Genomic DNA, 22,376 nt, shown 5'->3' with positions numbered 1-22,376 from the left:
AAGTGACTTGCCCAAAGTCACACAGCTGACAATGGTGATCAGGGAGGTAAAAAGATGGGCACAAGTGTTTTGATAAGATGTGCAGGGACGGGATCAGAGGGGCAGTTGGAGGGGGAAGACTTTGAGAGGAAGTGGGAGATTCCCCCTTTGAAATACTGCTGAAAGATGGGAGAGTCAAAGAAGGAGCAGGGGACATTTTAGGGAGAACATGCCTGATGGTTTCAATTATATCAGTAAAGTACATAGACAAATCAGTAGGGAAAAGAGATGGGCAAATATTGACAATTATGATATCCCTCGCTAGTTAATCAATCAATGGTGTTTATTGAGTGCTTACTATGTGCAGAGCACTGCACAGAGCACTTGGGAGAGTACAATAAAACAAAAATTAGTAGACTCATTCCCTGATCACAAAGAGCTTACAGTCTAGGCAAGAACAAAATGATATTTATCTCTTCTAAATCCACGTCTGGTTTTTCTCGACCTAAATTGAGAGCCTCACTAGGGATTGTGTCTAAACTGTTTATTTCATATTCACCCCAGCACTTAGCTTACTGGCAGAGAGTAGGCGCTAAATAAATACTATAATTAACACGTTTTAGCATTTTCATTTCTGTCATATGGACTTACCTAGCAAAATCAAGAGTTTCTAAATACTGGGCCTTTTAAAATACAATTGTAGAATAAATGAGAAGACCATTTTAATAATTCTTATACTGGTGGGTATTTATATATGTAAAATTAATGATGTATAGTGGATAGAACACACAGGCCTGGGAGTCGGAAGGTTGTGGGTTCTAATCCCAGCTCTGCTGCTTGTTTGCTCCGTGACCTTCGGCAAGTCACTTCACTTCTCTGGGCCTCAGTTACCTCATCTGTTAAATGGGGATTGAGACTGAGAGCTCCACAAGGGACAGGGACTGCATCCAACCCGATTTGCTTGTATCCACCCCAACGCTTAGTACAGTGCCTGGCATATGGTAGGTACTTAACAAATACCACAGTTATTATTATTTTAATATGTCTTTTTCACAAAAAGAAAAAGAGTAAAAAAAATGACAGTAATAATAATAATAATGATGGTACTTAAAGCACTTACAATGTGCCAAGCACTGTTCTAAGCGCTGGGGTAGATACAGGATAATAAAGTTGTCCTATGTGGCTCTCACAGTCGTAATCCCATTTTACAGCTGAGATAACTGAGGCACAGAGAAGTTGTCAGTTGTCTGAAGTCATACAGCAGACAAGTGGCAGAACTGGGATTAGAACCCACGACCTCTGACACCCAAGCCCGGGCTCTTTCCAGTAACTCACACTGATTAGAAGAGTTCATGACCACCGAACTTGTTCTAATCATATATAACCATCTCATTTCATTTTGTCTTAATAAAAAAAATTCATTTAATTTAATAAATTCAAATTTTCTTTCCTAAACAGTCCATCATTTTATGCAAAGGCAGCAGCACAAAATACCGAAGAAAAACAAGACTTTAAGAAGCTTCTCTTTGGCCCTATCGTCTGCTTTGCAGTCGACAGCAGTATCACGAAGGCCAGAACCTTGGGATTGTTCCACATTTCAAACAAAATCAGTTCCTAACAGTGGTGGAATATCAGACCTGAATCAAACGGTACAAAAAAAATCCTTTCCTTACAATGGCTTCCAAGAGAAAGAGACCAGTCAGCACTCCCCAGGGTCAACTAAGGTAATCATAGACGTTTCATGTCGCTTTTAACTACGACTACTGAAGTTCTTTGTTTTGTGCAGAATTCATGACTCTTCAGTTGACTCTAGAGCTAAAACTTTCAACCTTTGGAAGCATTAAATTAGTGAATTGCCAAAGTGAGACTACTGTCATTTTGACCACGTATAAATTTAAAGGGTACACTTAGGCAGGTTCAGCATAGTGGGGTTGGTCTGTCATTTTGGAGAGACATTAGAGTTAATACATATTGAGAAATGCCATTTTTACTGTTTAACCAATGTTTTTAAACAGAGTTGAGTTGATGACTAACATACTGCAAACCCATTTTTGCATATAATTACTTCACGCAGGGCCAATGATCGCCAAGTGCTATAATCAGACAAGGAAAGAACGTACTTATTACTTTATTAGTAGAAGGAAAACAAGGAAACTTTGTTATTCAGCTTCAAGGTCTTTGCATATAAATGTGACTTTAATTTACCTCAAACAATAATAATAATAATGGTATTTAAGTGCTTACTATGTGCCAGCTTAACCTTGCTGTTAGTAGGAATTCTTAGACTAGTAATGCTAACTTTTCATAGAATTGGCTCTGACCCTAGATTTCCTATAGACAGCGATTCCAATGAGAAAACTGTTCAGTCTTGTTAATAGCACATTTTTATGTTTCTTTGAACTACATAAAACGTACATTTGTGCATATGAACAGTATATATACTTTAAAGGTATTTTTTTAAAAAGAAATGCTCAATGCATGAATTCTCTGAAAACAGAATTATTAGTGGTAGAGCAGAAAATTCATACATGTGAACAACTTAGTTTAAAAGATGATAGCACCTTATTGCATAATCTTAGGATATAGTGTACTAGTGTTTCATATTAAAGAGTAGTTAAATACGTTAAATTAATTATTCAAGAAAGTAATGTCATCGATTATTTAATTTAGAGGATACTAAAATAATCACATGCAAACTTGGCCGTGTAGAAGTGTTCATTTTGGACAAACTTCTTTAAAAATGAAAGACTCATATTTAGTTTCTGTATTCGAGGATGATGCTACCAATTTGAAAATCTCTGGAAAAATTTCTAGAACACAAATTGGAAATGAATGATTGTTCATGTTTTTAAATGTTTTAATATGGAATTTTTTCTACATTTTCTCAGAGGGACAGAATTACATCTGTCTCACAGTAAGTCTAAGGAGTTTCGAAGAATTAAACAGCAATTCTCAGTGACCAGAGTAACCGCCTACAAAAATGGAACAAGAAATATCTCTGCCAAAGTTACTGTACCAACAGTCAAACTGGTAACTGCTGAACCAAAGTTTGCTCTGTGCCTTTTTCAATCAAATTTGTCTTCTTAAGCTTAAAAAAAGACAATAATCAAATTATCTTTTTCTGTAATAGAGAATTTAGTGTTTAAATTTTTCCTTAAAAATGTGAATATATAAGTCCACATAGAAAATTTTCATAAGAACCTCTTTACCTTATTCTATATATCAAAACAGTATTTGTAGTGTTCACATTACACCACTAGTATTATGTAGAATGCTCATTTATTAAGCATCCTGGATTTTTTAGGACAAGGAAACAGTTGATCATGTAAAAATTATTTTTAATCCATTTATTTATGTATTCTCTCCACTTTTAAATAAGTGTCTAGAGATATAGAGCGCTAAGTCAGTAACATAAATTTTTTCGTTTCTTAATTTTGTGAGTAAAGAGTGAAAGGTTTTCACGGAGTTTTTGACTTTTTTTAAAGATAAATTAGGTTTACTTTTCTTGATATAATCCATGTTTTCCTACCTCTTGCTTTCATTTTAGCTCCTGGAGGAATGCACTGAAAAGCTGAATCTGAACATGGCTGCACGACGAGTGTTCTTGGCAGACGGCACCGAAGCCCTAGAACCTAAAGACATACCCCATGATGCCGACATTTATGTTTCAACTGGAGAGCCCTTTTTAGATCCATTCAAAAAAATTAAAGGTAAAAAAAAAAAAAGAACATAGATGGCTTAAGGGTGCAATTAAAAATGATTTTCATCCTGTCTTTTTTGCATGGTTTAACAAAACTAATGTTTACTCATTTACAGCTCAGTAAGAGGATAATGTGCTTAATGAAAGAAAAATCTACTGACAGCCACGTTTATTGCCCTTCATTAGCATTGGTGCTTAATTTAATATAGATCTGAATAGACATTAGGGAGCCTGCAGGAGGTTAAATGGTGAAAATATAATAAATTAAATCAGAGATTATTGAATTTACTGTTTAGTTTTAGTGACACCAGACAGACACAATTCATTAGGCTTATTCTTTATGGGAAACAACAGTTCGGAGTTTTAAATTGCATTTAGTAACTTATTCCTTTGACCTTTATTCCAAAACATTAAAATAATCATGAGACTATTTATACACCAAGAGATTTCACAACCCTGAAAAGATAGCTCGTCGTCTATTTAATTTACGTATGCCTGTTATTTTCCTAATCATTTGTTCATAATGCTTAAATGCTAGAGCGTGACATTACTTTCAATTCTTCCTGTTTTGGTGGGCCATAGGCTGGTATTTGAGGGTCCAATAAAAATGAAACCGGGTCTTGGTCATTATGACTATATAAATGAAGAATTAAGATCCTATAGTGAGGAAAAATTATTACAGTGTGAGAGTGAACATTGTCAGAATACGTTTTTGCCTAACCTGTCACTTTTTCAATTATTTAGCATTTTCATTTGTGTCATATGGACTTACCTAGCAAAATCAAGAGTTTCTAAATACTGGGCCTTTTAAAATACAATTGTAGAATAATGAGAAGATCATTTTAATAATTCTTATACTGGTGGGTATTGTAGAACATTGCTGTGGTTAAACTAAAATAATTCTGGCGTTCATTCTGTTGACCAGGTTTAAAACTCATAATTTAAAACACATTTTAAACTCATAATTTGGCTTTACTTGATAGATTCTATGTTGGAATTTTGAGGTTTAACTCCTAAAATTTCCTACTCTTCAGTTCTTTCATATTTTCTTTATTCCCCCCTTTTGCAAAACAGCGTCCAATTTTAGTCTGTTAGATTAAAGGATAGTATTTTAAAAATATTTATGTAATTTAAAAAGGATAAGTGATTTTTATTCATTTTTAAACTTTAAGGCAATATTGGTTTCACTCTTATTTTGAAACTTGTTGCTGTGATGGTCAGTAATAGTTACCTGTGATGTGTTGTGGAGTTGTACTTTCTTAAAAATCTTTCCTTTAAAAACTATAACTGCTTTTGTTTCCTTGTTCGTCAAACTTTCTCCATGAGTGCAGAAAACATTTTGGCTTCATTTCATCACTTGGCTTATCCTATTTAATTAGTGTTTTAGTATTGTGGCACACTAAAAATATGGAACTCTTTCGACAATTGGAGGGTATAATTTTTAATAAAAAGTTCCTCGGCGTATATATTCTGTGATCCCCCCCACCACATCCTGTTAGCCATTTGGGTGGATTTTGATTTTCAAATTTAGAAAGTAATTTTCTCTTACTGTGCCTCTTCTTTTTTTTCTCCCTTCGAAGCCAAGTGTAGAACAAAAACTTCTCTGCTTTGTCTGCATATCGTTGGCTGCGTTTCATTGTGACATGCACTGCTGTTCTTTTAGCACCAAAATGTTGGCACACATTCCTGAAAATTTCACACCATCTCTTGCTGGATCAGCAAGCTTAACCTACCCAAATCTGGTGTTGTGCAATGGTTTCTGACTGATAATCAATCTTTATGCTGCTCGACAGTTGTTGCTGGGACACAGACTAGAGCAGGTGGCAGATGTGCCTTGTCTTTTGAGAAAAGAAATAGTAGGTAAGCTTGGGCACAGAATAACATTGCATGTCCTGTGAAAAGGGTTTCTTACTAGGGTAGGTATTTATAAAAGTTATTCGTATAATTTAAAGCATTAAGGATATTTAAATCTTGCCTGCAGCTTAAAAAATTCCATTAAACATTCACTTCCCGGACTTATTTTACAGCACAATGAATGATCTATTTTTCCTTTTTCGTTATTCATGCGGCACAAAAGATTTGTTTACGGAAGCCACTTTGGAAATATTTGGAAACATGCAAAATAGGAAATATTTTTTGGGCGTTAGCGTAAATAAAATATTACACTAAGGGATATAAGGTCAAGATTGTTGACTTGGCTGGATAGTAGTAGTGAATATAGTCATGAGTTCTGAATCTTTTACACCAAAAGGTGAGAAAACTAATTAATATTTACCCAAGATTCTGATGGGCTTCAAGATTAGTGATGTTTAGTCCTCTCAAGTCTCGGTTAATGAAGTCAAGACCAACGTAAAAATAAAAAAAATTCTGTAAAGATGATCAAAATACCGTTCAGTCTCTAAATCGGTATTCAGAAATTTAAATTACATCAGCATTCGGAAAATTAAAAAAAAACATATGATTGGAGATCCTCAGAGTACTTGTAAAATGAAAGTGCTTATCTTTCCTAATTCACTGGAGCTGCCTGGCTTAAGAGTGTTTTTAGTTTTTTATTTAGACATCTTATTTGTTAAGCTCTTACTGTGGGCCAAACACTGCTAGATGCTGGGATAAATATAATAGAATCAGATCAGACATATTCCCTGTCATGGTATGTACAACCTTAAACACAATCTGAAATTTTCTGATACCTTAGCACTGTGCTCCCTCCCTCTTCGATTGTGTGTCCTTTGTAAGAAAGCATTTGTGTCCTCTCTGATTGCCTTGAACCCACCCCAGCACTTAGCACATAGTGTGTGCTTAGTAAATACCATTATTATTAGTTTCCTCCAGGCCTATGAAACTTTCTCATATCAGACCTATGTGATATGAAAGGAGAAAGGAGAAATGAACCTAGCTCATTCTCCTTCTTTTTAAGATTAAATTGACCTCGAGTGAAGCTTCCATTATTATACGAATCCTGATATTATTGTCTCCGCCAGGTCCCTTAGCCTGCGAGTATTTTCCCACTACTTTGCATTTGGCGCTACAATTTAATATTTAAGGCTATAATTTACAGTGATTCATATCAGGCGTGAGTCCTGGTAACCAGAAGTGAAATGAAATACTATGAATAAGATAGTACATCATTTATATATTGTGAAGATTCTGTTGTAGGGGGAGAAAAATTCATCCATTAAAAGAGTTCTTGCTACTACTGTACCTAAGAGCTAAATTTAAATCTGGGGATAATTTTTTTCTCTTAAAATGCCATATCATCAACAAAAATTGAAATAATTTGCTGTGACAGCTCTTGATAGACAAGACTATATGTGAGCATTATTTAAAATAGCCCATCTTTTCTGGAATAAGAAGGTGTCATTGAAATGATGGATTCTCATCATTCTAATTGTTGATGATTTGGAAGTACTTCAATGCCAAGCCACATTCTAAATAGCGGTATATTCCTTTTCATCTTGTGCACTTCAAAAATTAAATGTTCTGTCATATTTAGTTTTTCAAAAAATGCATTAGCTTAACCTGAATTCAGATTATTGCAAATGTGTGTTCAGTCATTTGGTAACTTTAAAATAGTTGTTTCAAAAGGATGTTTGAAAGGTGACCTTTAACCTTCCATCGTCACCAACACTAAAAATGTCCCTCGTGACCCTTGCAATTAAGCTTGAAGAAGAATTTCACAGGGCCACCCACATTAATTCCCGGTCTGGTCTGTGGTACACAGTGGCTGTCCTTTTGCTATCCTTTTGCTGTGTGTGTGTTGGGCGGGGGGAGAGAAATTTGGAAGCCATAATCCTATTCCTCTTGAATCTAAAAAGATGGTTTATGACAGCATTTTCTTTCTTTGTAAGGGAAAAGGATCTACATCTTATAGTTCTTGAAAAATCTGCGAGCATGCATAATCTCCCGTAGAGTAGAACAACTTGGAATCCAGCTACCAAATGGCAAAATATCAAAAAAGTGAATCCTTCTAACTCCCAGGCCAATGTCCTATCCACTTGGCCACACTGCTTCTTATAAAGTGAATAAAGGAGTCTCATTTTGACTCCCTTTACTCCACTGAGACCACATTCTTCTCAGGTCATCAATGTCTTCCTCATATCAGTGACCTTTAGACTGTAAGTTCCTCCTCTAAACTTTAAGTCATTGTGGGCAGAGACTGTATCTACCAACTCCATTGTATTGTAATCTCCTAAACACATAGTCCAGCATTCTGCACATAGCAAGTGCTCAATAAATAGCATTAATTGATTGATATCCAAGGTTGATGAATTTTACTCTGTGCTAATCTTCCTTTCTTTCGTAGCTGATTTTTGTTGCAATAGTAGTGGGCTTTATTGAGTGAAGTGTATTGAACTAAGTGCTTGAGAAGTACAAGATAAGTGCCATATTCCCTGTCCACAAAGAGCTTATACTCTATTGGAGGATATAGACATAGAAGTATTTACATAGTGATAAAAAATATATTATTGAATGTACAATTGAGTAAAAATATATAAAAAATGCTTAGGATCAGTATAATATCAGAATAGTAATGATGGTATTAAGCGTTTACTATGTGCCAAGCACTGGTCTAAGCGCTGGGGTAGATGCAAGGTAACCAGGTTGTTCCATGTGGGGCTCACAGTCTTAATCCCCATTTTACAGATGAGGTAACTGAGGCACGGAGAAGTGAAGTGACTTGCTCAGATTCACACAGCTGTCAAGTGGCGGAGCCGGGATTAGAACCCACGACCTCTGACTCCCGAGACCATGCTCTTTCCGTTAAGCCACCCTGTTACTACATAAGTGTACTGAAAAATACGTGAAACCAGATGGGCTAGCTGAAAACCGGACAGAGACCGTTCCCACCTCTTTGAAATACTTTTAGACCTTGGTTTCTCCAACACAGTATTCATCTGGTTCTTCTCCAACCCACCCACCCACCCGGTGGCTGTTTATCCAGTTTTCCAGTGAACTGGGTGGTTTTCAGTTCATCTGGCCTCTGCTTCGTACCATATCTTTTATGTTCCCAGACTGAGCCCCTTCCTTCCTCTCCCCCTCATCCCCCTCTCCATCCCCCCCATCTTACCTCCTTCCCTTCCCCACAGCACCTGTATATATGTATATATGTTTGTACATATTTATTATTCTATTTATTTATTCTACTTGTACATATCTATTCTATTTTATTTTGTTAGTATGTTTGGTTTTGTTCTCTGTCTCCCCCTTTTAGACTGTGAGCCCACTGTTGGGTAGGGACTGTCTCTATATGTTGCCAACTTGTACTTCCCAAGCGCTTAGTACAGTGCTCTGCACATAGTAAGCGCTCAATAAATACGATTGATGATGATGTTTTACTTTCAGTGTCCAGGCTTTGTCTGCTGCAGCTCCTGCCATCAGGTTTCATGGCTGAAATGGGACCTGGTGTCACAGATTTGGGAAGGAAGCACAGTGGCTTTTGACAACTGGGATAAAAACAAAAGGAAAAATATTGTCCTTTTAGGCTTATTCTAGCAGAATCTGGTGAACTTTGGCAAAATGGCAGCCAAATGACATCATAATGTCATGTGGCATGCCAGCGTACTGTATGTGATGTCATGATCGGGGTCCAATTTTTTAGAGTACCATCACTCGCCAACCTATAGACTACTCATTCTCATCCTTCTCTTTTGCCTCTCACCCCTTACCTGTGGGACTGTTGTCCCATAAAACTCCGTTCTGGATCCCATAATAATAATAATTGCGGTATTTGTCAAGCACTTAGTATCTGCCAAGCACTGTACTAATCGCTGGGGTGGATACAAGATAATCAGGTCCCTCATGGGGCTCGCAATCTAAGTAAGATGGAGAACAGGCATTGAATCTCCATTTTGCAGATGAGGGAACTGAGGCACAGAGAAGTGAATTGACTTACCCAGGGTCACACAGTAGGTATGTGGCAGAACTGGAATTAGAATCCTGGTCCTCCGGCTCTCAGGCCTTTTCTCTACTGTCTACTCTTTTCTCTCTACACCCAGTCTCTTAGGAAGCTCATTCACTCACATGACTTCACTAGCACCTCTAGGCCGAAAGCTTCCAAATCTTCCTCTCCAATCCCAGCTTCTCGTCTAATTTACAATACTCCATTTCCCTTGCTTCCAGGATATCTCTCGTCAGAAAGCCCAGTGGTACCTCAAGCTCAACATGTCTCAAGCTGACCTAACTTCTTTTTCTTCTAAACCTAGTCTTCCTAACCCAACCATCTTCCCATCTTGTTAGGTAACCACATAACCTTGGTTTCATCCTTAACTCAATACTGCCTTCCATCTCACATATCAAATTAGTGACTGAATCTTCCTGATTCTTCCTCCCCAACATTTCCTACCCCTGCTTCTCTCTTTCCACCCAAACAGATATCACCCTGGTCCATGCTCTTGTCATTTCTCAGTTTGACATCTCTATCGGTCTCCTCGCTGATCTTCCTGCCTCCAGTTTCCCCCCACTTCTATGTGTGTGTGTGTGTGTGTGTGGAGATATATATATATATAATATAATATATAATATATATATATAAAATATAATACAGTATATATAATATAATTATATAATATAATATATAATATAATATATATATATATTACAGTGATGCTTGGATCATCTTTAAATAATAATAATAATTATGGTATTTGTTAAGCATTTATTATGTGCCAGGCACTGTTCTAAGTGCTGGGGTAGATACAGGGTAATCACGTTGTCCCACGTGGGGCTCACGGTCTTAATCCCCATTTTACAGATGAGGTAACTGAGGCATAGAGAAGTTAAGTGGCTGGCCCAAGGTCACACAGCAGACAAGTGGTGGAGCCAGGATTCGAGCCCATGTCAGAGAAGCAGCGTGGCTCAGCGGAAAGAGCGTGGGCTTTGGAGTCAAAGATCACAGGTTAAAATCCTGGAGTCAGAGATCACGGGTTCAAGTCCTGGCTCCACCAACTGTCAGCTGTGTGACTTTGGGCCAGTCACTTAACTTCTCTGTGCCTCAGTTACCTCATCTGTAAAATGGGGATTAAGATTGTGAGCCCCCCATGGGACAACCTGATCACCTTGTAACCTCCCCAGAGCTTAGAACAGTGTTTTGCACATAGTAAGTGCTGAATAAATGCTATTATTATTATTATTATTTTATTATGTCCTCTGACTCCCAGGACCGTGCTCTTTCCACTAAGCCATGTCACTCAGCACATTTCTCTGCTCCTCAGACACCTTTGGTAATGACCATCTCCTTCTGCACTTTTTTAATGATATTTGTTAAGCGCTTACTATGTGCCAGGCACCGTACTATGTGCTGGGGTAGATACAACAAGCTAATCAGGTTGGACACAGTCCATGGCCCACATGGGGCTCACAGTCTTAATCCTGTTTTTACAGATGAGGTAACCGAGACCCAGAGAAGTTAAATGACTTGCCCAAGATCTCACATGAGTCGAGTGGCAGAGCTGGGATTAGAACCCAGGTCCTTCTGGTTCCCAGGTCCGTGCTGTATAATAATAATAATAATAATAATGATGGCATTTATTAAGCGCTTACTATGTGCAAAGCACTGTGCTAAGCGCTGGGGAGGTTACAAGATGATCAGGTTGTCCCACGTGGGGGCTCACAGCCTTAATCCCCATTTTACAGATGAGGTAACTGAGGCCCAGAGAAGTGAAGTGACTTGCCCAAAGTCACACAGCTGACAATTGGCAGAGCCGGGATTCGAACCCATGACCTCTGGCTCCAAAGCCCATGCTCTTTCCACTGAGCCACGCTGCTTCTATAGACTCGGCCACGCTGCTTCACTGTATCTAGTGATGACTCTTTACCACTGACTTCAAGGCATTCCCCCAGCTTTCCCTTCTAATGGATTGTTTTTCTTCACCAGCTGCTCCTCTGCTCGTCTTACCTCCTTCCCTTCCCCACAGCACCTGTATATATGTATATATGTTTGTACATATTTATTACTCTATTTATTTTACTTGTACATATCTATTCCATTTATTTTATTTTGTTAGTATGTTTGGTTTTGTTCTCTGCCTCCCCCTTTTAGACTGTGAACCCACTGTTGGGTAGGGACTGTCTCTATATGTTGCCAACTTGTACTTCCCAAGCGCTTAGTACAGTGCTCTGCACACAGTAAGCGCTCAATAAATACGATTGATGATGATGATGAGCCCTCGCTCATGCTGTTCCCCTGACCTTGAGTTCCCTCCCTCTCAAATCTACTAGACCACACTTCTCCCCTTCTTCAACATCCCATCTCTTTCAGTTTCCCCGATTCACAGCACCCAAGTCATATCCACCCAGCAACCACCCTAAGGGCTTATGTACTTTGTTCTTATGTATTATTTATTCAGTTATTTCATCCTGATTGCAGTTGCTGCATTTTTGTTTTTCACCCTGCTTCCATTATTTGTAAATCAGTCAATCAATCAGTCTTATTTATTGAGCGCTGACTGCGTGCAGAGCACTGTACTAAGCGCTTGGGAAGTACAAGTTGGCAACATATAGAGATAGTCCCTACCCAACAGTGGGCTCACAGTCTAAAAGTCATTTTTGTCTGGTCAAGAACATAAGGAGTTGTAGCACACCCTCAGCCTTCCACCTCAGCTATCTTTCCGGTAACCCACACTGGCCATCTTTGCGATATTCCATGGCCTTAATTGCACTGTGGTAGAAGGGACACCAGTAGCAATAAAAATAATAACAATAGTAATGGCATTTGTTCCATGCTTCTTATGTGCCAAGCACTGTTCTAAGTGCTGGGGTAGATACCAGATAATCAAGTCCCACATGGGGCTCACAGTCTAAGTAGGTGGGAGAGCAGGCATTTGCAGATGAAGTAATCAATCAATCGTATTTATTGAGCGCTTACTGTGTGCAGAACACTGGACTAAGCGCTTGGGAAGTACAAGTTGGCAACATATAGAGACAGTCCCTACCCAACAGTGGGCTCACGGTCTAAAGGTAACAACTGAGGCACTGAGAAGCGAAGGGATTTGCCCAAGGTCACACAGCAGGTACGTGGCAGAGCTGGGATTAGAACCCATGTCCTCTATCTCCCAGGCTCGGGATCCTTCTACTAGGCCACCCTTGCTTCTCTGAGCAGGTCTCCACAAAATTGTATCGGTCATGGTCATTGCTGTAGCGGTCACGGTCACTGTGGCTGCAGTTGGAACAGTTGTACCACAAATCACGAGCAGCCTGAACATCTGCTTCTCTAGCTACAGTGCTCTACTGCCTTTTTTGGATTTATTTGGCCTATTTTAACGTTTTTATTCTTTCACCTTACCTTCTGTGTGGGTTGCCAGTCCCCTCTCCCCATCTCTTAGGTTATGGGCTCCTTAAGGACCGGGAGCTGTGGCTAATTCCCACCCAGGTTTTCTTTCTCAGTGCTTAAGACAGCGCTTTATGCACTTTAGGTGCTTAACAAATACTGTTAATATTCAAAGCCCTACTGAGAGCTCGCCTCCTCCAGGAGGCCTTCCCAGACTGAGCCCCGTCTTTCCTCTCCCCCTCGTCCCCCTCTCCATCCCCCCGTCTTACCTCCTTCCCTTCCCCACAGCACCTGTATATATGTATATATGGTTGTACATATTTATTACTCTATTTATTTATTTATTTATTTATTTATTTATTTATTTATTTTACTTGTACATTTCTGTCCTACTTATTTTATTTTGTTGGTATGTTTGGTTCTGTTCTCTGTCTCCCCCTTTTAGACTGTGAGCCCACTGTTGGGTAGGGACTGTCTCTATGTGATGCCAATTTGTACTTCCCAAGCGCTTAGTACAGTGCTCTGCACATAGTAAGCGCTCAATAAATACGATTGATTGATTGATTGATTAATGATGCGCATATAGCTATATTCTATTTATTTTGATAATATTGACTCCTGTCTACTTGTTTTGTTGTCTGCCTCCCTCTTCTAGACTGTGAGCCTGTTGTTGGGAGGGACTGTCTCTATCTGTTGCCGAATTATACTTTCCAAGCGCTTATTCCAGTGTTCTGCACACAGTCAGCGCTCAATCATCATCAATCGTATTTATTGAGCGCTTACTGCGTGCAGAGCACCGGACTAAGCGCTTGGGAAGTACAAGTTGGCAACATATAGAGACAGTCCCTACCCAACAGTGGGCTCACAGTCTAAAAGGTGGGCTCAATAAATGCAATTGAATGAATGAATGAATATTATTACTACTCCTGCCTTTCTCCTCAGATTGTAAGTTTCTCGAGGGCAGGCGTTAGGTGTCCCATTTGTACCGAACACTCCCAAGCACAGGCCTTGACTACAGGCCTTGCATTTAAGCATTCAGTGAATACCACTAATTGATTGTTGGTGCAGGTTTGCATGGCAGGTGTGGAATTTGCCACCCCTACTGCAATGTCGGTGCAGCCTTCCGTATCATGGCAGAGTGGCATGGCTGAGAGTAATAACTTCTTTGCCACGTCCTTTACCACCACGAAGACTTGCTCACTGGCAAAATGTTGAGTTGAAGAGCAGTGTATCCATCTGCTTTTGCAAGTGCACTTTGAGTAATTCCTAATAAGTTCGGAGCCCACTGCCTCCACTCTTTAGGAAACCCAAACGACCCTGCCGTGATTTGATACGCAGACAATTTCACGGCCTAAGGCTGTCCGTGGCTTTGAATCTAAAGGATTAAAGCGGCATGACTTATTTACATGGAGAGTTCATTGAAGAGTTCAAGAGAAGGGATTTGATTGGCACCAACGGTGGGATGTTTGTAATTTTAATCAAATTTAAATGGAAGGCATCCTTCAAATAACATGTCAGGCTAGTGCTATTGAATTTAAAATCTAATGACAACCACTGTCATTATTAGTTAAATATAGCCATTGTGCCTGTGGCAATAAATGATGACACTTAAGAACATGCAGAAACAAAGAACTCAAGAATTTAAAGAAAAGGGAGTGACTAGAAACTCGGTTGAGCACTGGAATGTGACCTGGATCTAATCTATTTACTAAACACAGAGGCGATTGTATTTGGGGCAGATGACATAATTGGATTTAACATTATGTTTTCTTACTGTCAGGACATTTAGATTTTAAAAACTAATCATGCTCCAAGGAAATGATGTGCTCTTTCATACTTAATACCATTCTCCATAGCTACTTGGCAGTGATAACAAAATTAATGTGTTTTCAAATTCATTACCCAACTGCAAGTAAGTATAGTTGAAGAGAAATAGCAATAAGAGAGATTGTTCACAGCTGTGAAGCCTCTTATGGCCCCCTTGCCTTCTAATAGAAGTAAACTATACTTCTGAGGAAAAGCCTATTCATAGGGAACTGATAAGTGTAGATATATCCCAATTTAGGTGATAATTTGGGAGAGAACATCATCTCTCTTGGAAAGATATTCTTATTATGCCTAAAAGGCTGAAACTCCCCCAAACCCTACTCTCCAAGGTCATCAGCGCAATGGGTTGGACTGTCTCATAATCCTTCTTGATTTCTTGGTTGCCTTTCATCATCATCAATCGTATTTATTGAGCACTTACTATGTGCAGAGCACTGTACTAAGCACTTGGGAAGTACAAATTGGCAACACATAGGGACAGTCCCTACCCAGCAGTGGGCTCACAGTCTAAAAGGGGGAGACAGAGAACAAAACCAAACATACCAACAAAATAAAATAAATAGGATAGATATGTACAAGTAAAATAAATAAATAGAGTAATAAATATGTACAACCATATATACATATATACAGGTGCTGTGGGGAAGGGAAGGAGGTAAGATGGGGGGATGGAGGGGGGGACGAGGGGGAACTGCCTTTGACAGTTGATCTCTCCATCCTCCTTTTTTTTTTTGGTATTTGTTAGGTCGAACACTGTACTGAGCACTGAGGTGGATACAAGCTATTCAGGTTGGACACAGTCTTTGTCCCACACGGAGCTCCCAGTCTGAACCCCATTTTACAGATGAGGTAACTGAGGCACAGAGAAATTAAGTGACTTGCTCAGGGTCACACAGCAGACAGGTCCTCTGATTCCCAGTCCGGTGTTCTTTCCAATAGGCCACACTGCTTACCTCATCCTTGAAACAGTAGGAAATCTTGGATTTTCCGACGCACTGTAGTCCTGTCTCTCTGATGGTCCCTCAGTGTCATTCACTGGCTCCTTTTTCACCTCTCATCCCCTGACTGTAGATGTCCCATGGGACTCCGTGCTAAATCATCATCAATCGTATTTATTGAGCGCTTACTATGTGCAGAGCACTGTACTAAGCGCTTGGGAAGTACAAATTGGCAACATATAGAGACAGTCCCTACCCAACAGTGGGCTCACAGTCTAAATATTCTACTCTTCTTGCTGTACATTCACTCTCTCCGGCGGCTCATCTGCTGTCATTGTTTCAGGCATGACCGCTCCAGTCTGCCCATCTGACCCCAACGCTCTGTCCAACTATCCAATCTCACATTTCCTCCTGCCCTTAGGACACGTCCTCTTGGATGTCTCACCCCGCCTTATCAGCCCTAACTCCTAATTTTCTCCTAAGAGCACTTAACCTCATCTGTTACCTCATCTTCAAATTGGGGATTAAGACTTTGAACCCTACATGGATATAGACTGGGTCCAATTGGGTTAGCTTGTATCTACCCCAGCGTTTAGTAGTGTCTGAGACATAATAAGCGCTTAACAAATACCATCAAAAGAAAAATTCTCACCTCTGCCTAATAGTATTACCATTCTTCTGGTCCAGAAGCCTGCAGGCTTCTAGACTCCTTGCTGTCTTTCAACTCTCACATGGAATCAACTGCTAAATCCTTCTGGCTGGCTTCTACACTATTATTGATTCACCCCCTTCTCTCCACCTAAACAACTTTCACCTTGGTTCAAGCTCTTGACATACTACATTTTCACTAGAACAGTGGTGGCCACTAATAACAACAGTAATAATAGTAAATGGTGTGTGCTAAGCCCAGTAGTAAGCACTGAGGTAGATAAAAGATAATCAGATCAGTTACGGTGCCTGTCCCATGTGGTGCTCACCATCTGAGTAGGATCAGAGAACAGGTATTGAATCCCCATTTTACAGATGGGGAAAACAAGCCACTGAGCAGTTAAGCGATTTGCCCAAGGTCACCTAGCAGGCAAGTAGCGGAGCAAGGATTGGAACCCAGGTCTCGTGACTCATAACCTGCGTTCTCTCCACTAGGCAAAGCTATTTCTCAGGCTTGTGAACTGAAGAGCCACCAACAAAAAACCTTACGGTTGAGTCAGTCAGTCAGTTGTATTTACTGAGAACTTACTGTGTGCAGAGCACTGTACTAAGTGCTGGGGAAAATTCACTATAACAATACAACAGGCACATTCCCTGCCCACAGTGAGCTTACAGTCTACAGGAGGAGACAAACATTAATATAAATCAGTAAAATTACAGATATGTACATAAGTGCTATGGGGCTGGGAGGGGGGGCGGGGAATAAAGTTAGCAAGTCAAGGTGGCGCAGAAGGGAGTGGGAGAAGAGGAAAAGAGGGATTAGTCAGGGAAGGCCTCTTGGAGGAGATGTGCCTTCAGTAAGGCTTTGAAGATTCCCCATCTTCAAAGCATCATTAAGGTCACATCTGCTCCAAGAGGCCTTCCCTGATGAAGCCCTTTCTTCCCCGGCTCACTCTCCCTGAATCACCTATGCACTTGGATCTGTGACCTTTGGAGTTTCAGTATTTGCCCCACCCTAACCCCACAGCTCTTATATCCATACCTATCAATTCTATACATGAATTTTTTATTCATATTAATGTCTGCCTTTCCCTGTAGAATAAGCTCGCTTTGGGCAGGGAATGTGACTACCAAGTCTGTTGTATTGTACTCTCTCTCAAGAGCTTAGTACAGTTCTCTGCACATCGTAAGTGCTCAGTAAATACCATTGATTGATTGACTGACTGTCCTTTACCACACCGTTGGGCTTGCTACTTTTGCAGGTCTGTGGCCGCTACACTTGTCCTTCCAGGCTTTCGGAAGCCTGTTCATGGAGAGCACCGTTCCATTCATTCATTCATTCAATCGTATTTATTGAGCGCTTACTGTGTGCAGAGCACTGTACTAAGCGCTCCATCCGTATTGCCAGACTAACCTGATGTCTCTCTTAACAGTCCATTTCAATACTACATTGTTTAAGATTACATTTAATGACGTTTTAAAACAATTTTTCCTCCTTCTCTGCCTGAATGAACTCCCCCACCATTTCAGTTCACCTGATAGCAATCCCTTAGATATCTTATTATTCCTTCATTCAATTGTATTTATTGAGCGCTTACGGTGTGCAGAGCACTGTACTAAGGGCTTGGGAAGTACAAGTCGGCAACATATAGAGATGGCCCCTACCCAACCACGGGCTCACAGTCTAGAAGGAGGGAGACAGACAACAAAACAAAACATGTAGACAGGCGTCAAAATCGTCTGAACAAATAGAATTAAAGCTATATGCACACCATTAACAAAATAAATAGAATAGTAACTATGTACAACTAAAGTAGAGTAATAACTCTGTACTAATATATATACAAGTGCTGTGGGGAGGGGAAGGAGGTAGGGCGGGGGGGATGGAGGAGAGACAAAAGGGGGCTCAGTCTGGGAAGGCCTCCTGGAGGAGGTGAGCTCTTAGTAGGGCTTTGAAGGGAGGAAGAGAGCTAGCTTAGCGGATGTGTGGAGGGAGGGCATTCCAGGCCTGGGGGAGGACGTGGGCTGAGGGTCGACGGCAGGACAGGCGAGAACGAGGTACAGGGAGGAGGTTAGCGGCAGAGGAGCGGAGGGTTTGCGTCCTGTCAGCAAAAAGAGCAGACTGTATATGAGGTAAATGGCAGAGGGAAGAGTTACAAGTCCCCCTGTCTTTCTCTTAGGTGGTAACATCAGGGGCCTGCGAGATCTTAGGGTGGAAGTATTGCCTCAGTGGGGCAGAATGCGGGGTCTTGGAGCCAAGCCTCACTGTGTGCTCAGGTGGCAGTAGCAAGAGCTATATGCGTCCCTCTGCCCTTCTTGAAGATGAAAGCAACAGGACTTTGTGTCGCAAAGGGTGGCTGTCGGAAACCAGGAGCCCAGCTACCCTGGACACTCTGTCTAGGGGTAGAGGTGGGGGGGGGGTCTTACAGTTGGCATAGGGGTAGCCACAGGACGGCTCCGCAGGAATCTTCTTTGGACAGACATCTTCCGCAGTGTGTTGTGTCTGATGTCATTATGTTCCTTTCTGTGCACATGGGAGCAATCTACCGTATTTATTAGTGCTGTGTCTAGAGCACTTGATTAAGTGCTTGGGAGCGTGCAGTCGAATTAGTGGACCTGAGCTCCGTCCCCCTTAGAGTTCTCAAGCTATTGGCAGGGAAAATCACTAACATTCTTTTCAGAAGGGAGGAAGAGAGGGGAATATGTGCATAGGTCAATTTTTAGGTGATGCGAGATGTGTACGAAAGTGCTATGGGAGGCTGTGAGAAGTTGACTCGCATGGCTCAGAAGAAGAGTGGGTGCAGCAGGTGTGTTTAGAGAGTAAGGAGGGATGTGGTCAGAGGCCCGGGTGGTGGGGGATTTTGAAAGCAGGCAAGAGATTTGTACTTCCCAAGCGCTTAGTACAGTGCTCTGCACATAGTAAGCGCTCAATAAGTACGACTGATGATGGTGATGATGGAGAGAAAGCCAAGAAGGGTGAGAGAGTGGATGTGGGAGTCGAGCGGAGTTGGGAAGGTGACGGGGAGACTTCGAGGTGCTCATGGGTGATGGTTTTGATTCTCTCAACAAAATAGTTGGCGAGATCATTAAGGGCCGGGGGTGGTGGGGGGAGCAGGGAGTGCTTGGGGGCTTTAGGAGGGGAGATCAAGCAGCAGAACTGGCCCAGAGAAGAAGAAGGGACGGCAAAGTTAGTCCTGCCTCAGGTCAACTGAAAGTCTGAAGCCAGCCTTGCCAATGAATTTGTTTCTGTGAACCTTACCTCTGTGATGGTAAATCTCCTGCTGCATTCCAAGACTTTGTTGTCAGGACTCTATTTTGCTTTGGTATTGAATAGGTGACATTAATGCGACTGCCCTAATAATAATAATTATAATAATAACGATGGCATTTGTTAAGCACTTACTATGTGCAGAGCACATTCTAAGCGCTGCGGGGGGGGGGGGCGATACAAGGTGATCAAGTTGTCCCACGTGGGGCTCACAGTCTTAATCCCCATTTACAGATGAGGTAACCGAGGCTCAGAGAAGTTAAGTAACTTGCCCAAGGTCACACAGCAGACATGTGGCGGAGTGGGATTCCGAACCCATGACTTCTGACTTCAAAGCCCGTGCTCTTTCCACTGAGCCACGCTGCTTCTCCGTAGCAATTCCAAGTCACCCAGTAACTGAGGCTCAGAGAAGTTAAGTCACTTGCCCAAGGTCACACAGCAGGCATGTGGCGGAGCTGGGATTCGAACCCATGACCTCTGACTTCAAAGCCCGTGCTCTTTCCACTGAGCCACGCTGCTTCTCTGTAGCAAGTCCAAGTCACCCAGTCCTTTAGAAGATTGGACATGACGGTGGTTTTTCAGACCTTCTGTTTTGTATAAAGCAGGATGCCCTGCTGTCACTAAAGCCTGACTGTCACTATCTGAAAGGGCGTATTTTTAAAAATTATGGTATTTGCTAAGTGCTTACTATGTGCCAGGCACCGTTCTAAGTGCTGGGGTAGATACAAGCTAATCAGGATGGACACAGTCCCTGCCCCGCATAGTCTCACAGCCTTAATCCCCATTTTACAGATGAGTGATTTGCCTTGCTCAAGGCCATCCACCAGGCAAGGCAAGGCAACAGGCAAGGTCCTTCTGACTCCGAGGGCCCGTGCACTACCCACTAGGCAACCCTGTTTCTCAGCTCGGGTTGGTGGCTTGGGAAGGTCAGAAGCACTGGTCACCTCTCTATATGTTGCCAACTTGTACTTCCCAAGCGCTCAGTCCAGTGCTCTGCACACAGTAAGTGCTCAATAAATACGATTGATGATGATGATGATGACGACCTGCTGTTGCTTTCCCATGCTAGGGTCCTGTCTGTCAGCATTGTCATGGTCATTCAGGTCAAATGGGGTTTTAAGGAGCCCTGTTAGCTGCCTCTCACTCTCTCCTCTGACTTCTGCACGTCCTGCGGCCGTCGTTGCCATGGCCATTCCTACTACTCTAGCCAAATGGAACTTCAGGCCGTCTTGTTAGACATTTTACCGCTGAGGAGACAAGGGGAGGGAACATTGTTACCACTCCACATAAGGCCGGATAGATGACCACATTGCACGCATCCCTTCCCACTTCTACTTTCTAGGCTCTGAGCCCGTTGTTGGGTAGGGACCGTCTCTATATGTTGCCAACTTGTACTTCCCAAGCGCTTAATACAGTGCTCTGCAAACAGTAAGCACTCAATAAATGCGATTGAATGAATGAGTGAATTCAGTCAAATTTATTGAGCACTTAGTGGATGCAGAGCACTGTACTAAGACTTGGGAGAAAACAAAACAACAATAAGATGACACATTCTCTGCCCACAGTGAGCTTCCCTTCCTGGGATGGTGTTGGTCCTTTTATCTTGTGTTTTTGGCCCTTGAAAGTAGGTAGATATTACCGACCGAAGCCACCAGTCCTGTAGTCACAGTGGTTGGCAATATCCCTCCAGATCTGCCTTTTTTAATTCCCTCTTTATCTTTCTTCTGAAGCTGGTGCATTTTATGGGCTTCGTCTACCTATGACCTTCTCTTTTCCACTCTTGGCTGTCCTCCAGGACCCAGACTCCAGGTTCCCAGTCAGTACAGTAAGGGACAGGATCATGAAACAGCTAATTAATCACTATTGGTTAAAGGCCAATTTCTTCCAAGACTGAAATGGACTAGTAATTCAGGAAAGGGTCGCTTGAATTAAATAATCACTGTCGTTTCTCCTGTTCTGTGGACAATCTAAGTTAAGTTATCCCTACTATTATAACACTGTGTGAATCAGCAGGGACAGCTTGCATTAGCAGCTCTCTCGAACCCTGCAGGGAGGGAGGCCCTCACATTCCTCCTTAATGATTAACGGGCTAGTCAAGTTAGGACATTTATGGTCACCATTGCTCTTGGTGGCCAAAATATGTGCCCGAAGTGTCGGGGAGAGATCTGGGTGAGGCAGAAGAATTCTGCGACTATCATTAGTCCCCAGTGAAAGTTTATGGATCAAAGAATGAAAAAACACAGCATTGATATGTGTGGAATTTTTTTTTAAGGAAATTGGAACTAATTGTGTAAATGTAGAATGTATAGCAGAAATAGAAAGCACCATTGTAAGTTCTTGAGAGCAGGGGCTGTTGTTATTATATGCTTCTAGACCTTTAGAGGAGTATTCCGCAAACAGGAGGTCTCTGAATATAGTCGATGATATATCATTACAGTACTATTATTGTCATACTGAGAAGCAGCGTGGCTCAATGGAAAGAGCCCGGGCTTTGGAGTCAGAGGCCATGGGTTCGAATCCCGGCTCCGCCAATTGTCAGCTGGGTGACTTTGGGCAAGTCACTTCACCTCTCTGGGTCTCAGTTCCCTCATCTGTCAAATGGGGATGAAGACGGTGAGCCCCCCGTGGGACAATCTGATCACCTTGGAACCTCCCCAGAGCTTAGAGCAGTGCTGGGCACATAGTAAGCACTTAATAAATGCCATTATTATTATTATTATTATTGTTTAGTTTCATCTTTTAAGACTGTGT

At 41.4% G+C, this 22,376-nt stretch overlaps 1 protein-coding gene across 1 annotated transcript in view; it reads left to right on the top strand.

The window, feature by feature from the left end:
- The first annotated feature begins 1,443 nt into the window (after positions 1-1,443).
- DCDC1 (doublecortin domain containing 1) overlaps positions 1,444-22,376 on the top strand; it is a 405,509-nt gene continuing 384,576 nt past the window's right edge. The window contains exons 1-3 of the mRNA XM_038764553.1: positions 1,444-1,703; positions 2,868-3,009; positions 3,527-3,689. Coding sequence (XP_038620481.1) covers positions 1,654-1,703; positions 2,868-3,009; positions 3,527-3,689 — 355 coding nt within the window. The 5' untranslated portion in view covers positions 1,444-1,653. The remainder of the gene's footprint in view (positions 1,704-2,867; positions 3,010-3,526; positions 3,690-22,376) is intronic.

This window comes from Tachyglossus aculeatus, chromosome 22, assembly GCF_015852505.1.
Source record: "Tachyglossus aculeatus isolate mTacAcu1 chromosome 22, mTacAcu1.pri, whole genome shotgun sequence".
Taxonomy (NCBI): domain Eukaryota; kingdom Metazoa; phylum Chordata; class Mammalia; order Monotremata; family Tachyglossidae; genus Tachyglossus; species Tachyglossus aculeatus.
The sequence above is the reverse complement of the archived record's forward strand: the minus strand, read 5'-3'. Positions and strand labels throughout refer to the sequence as shown.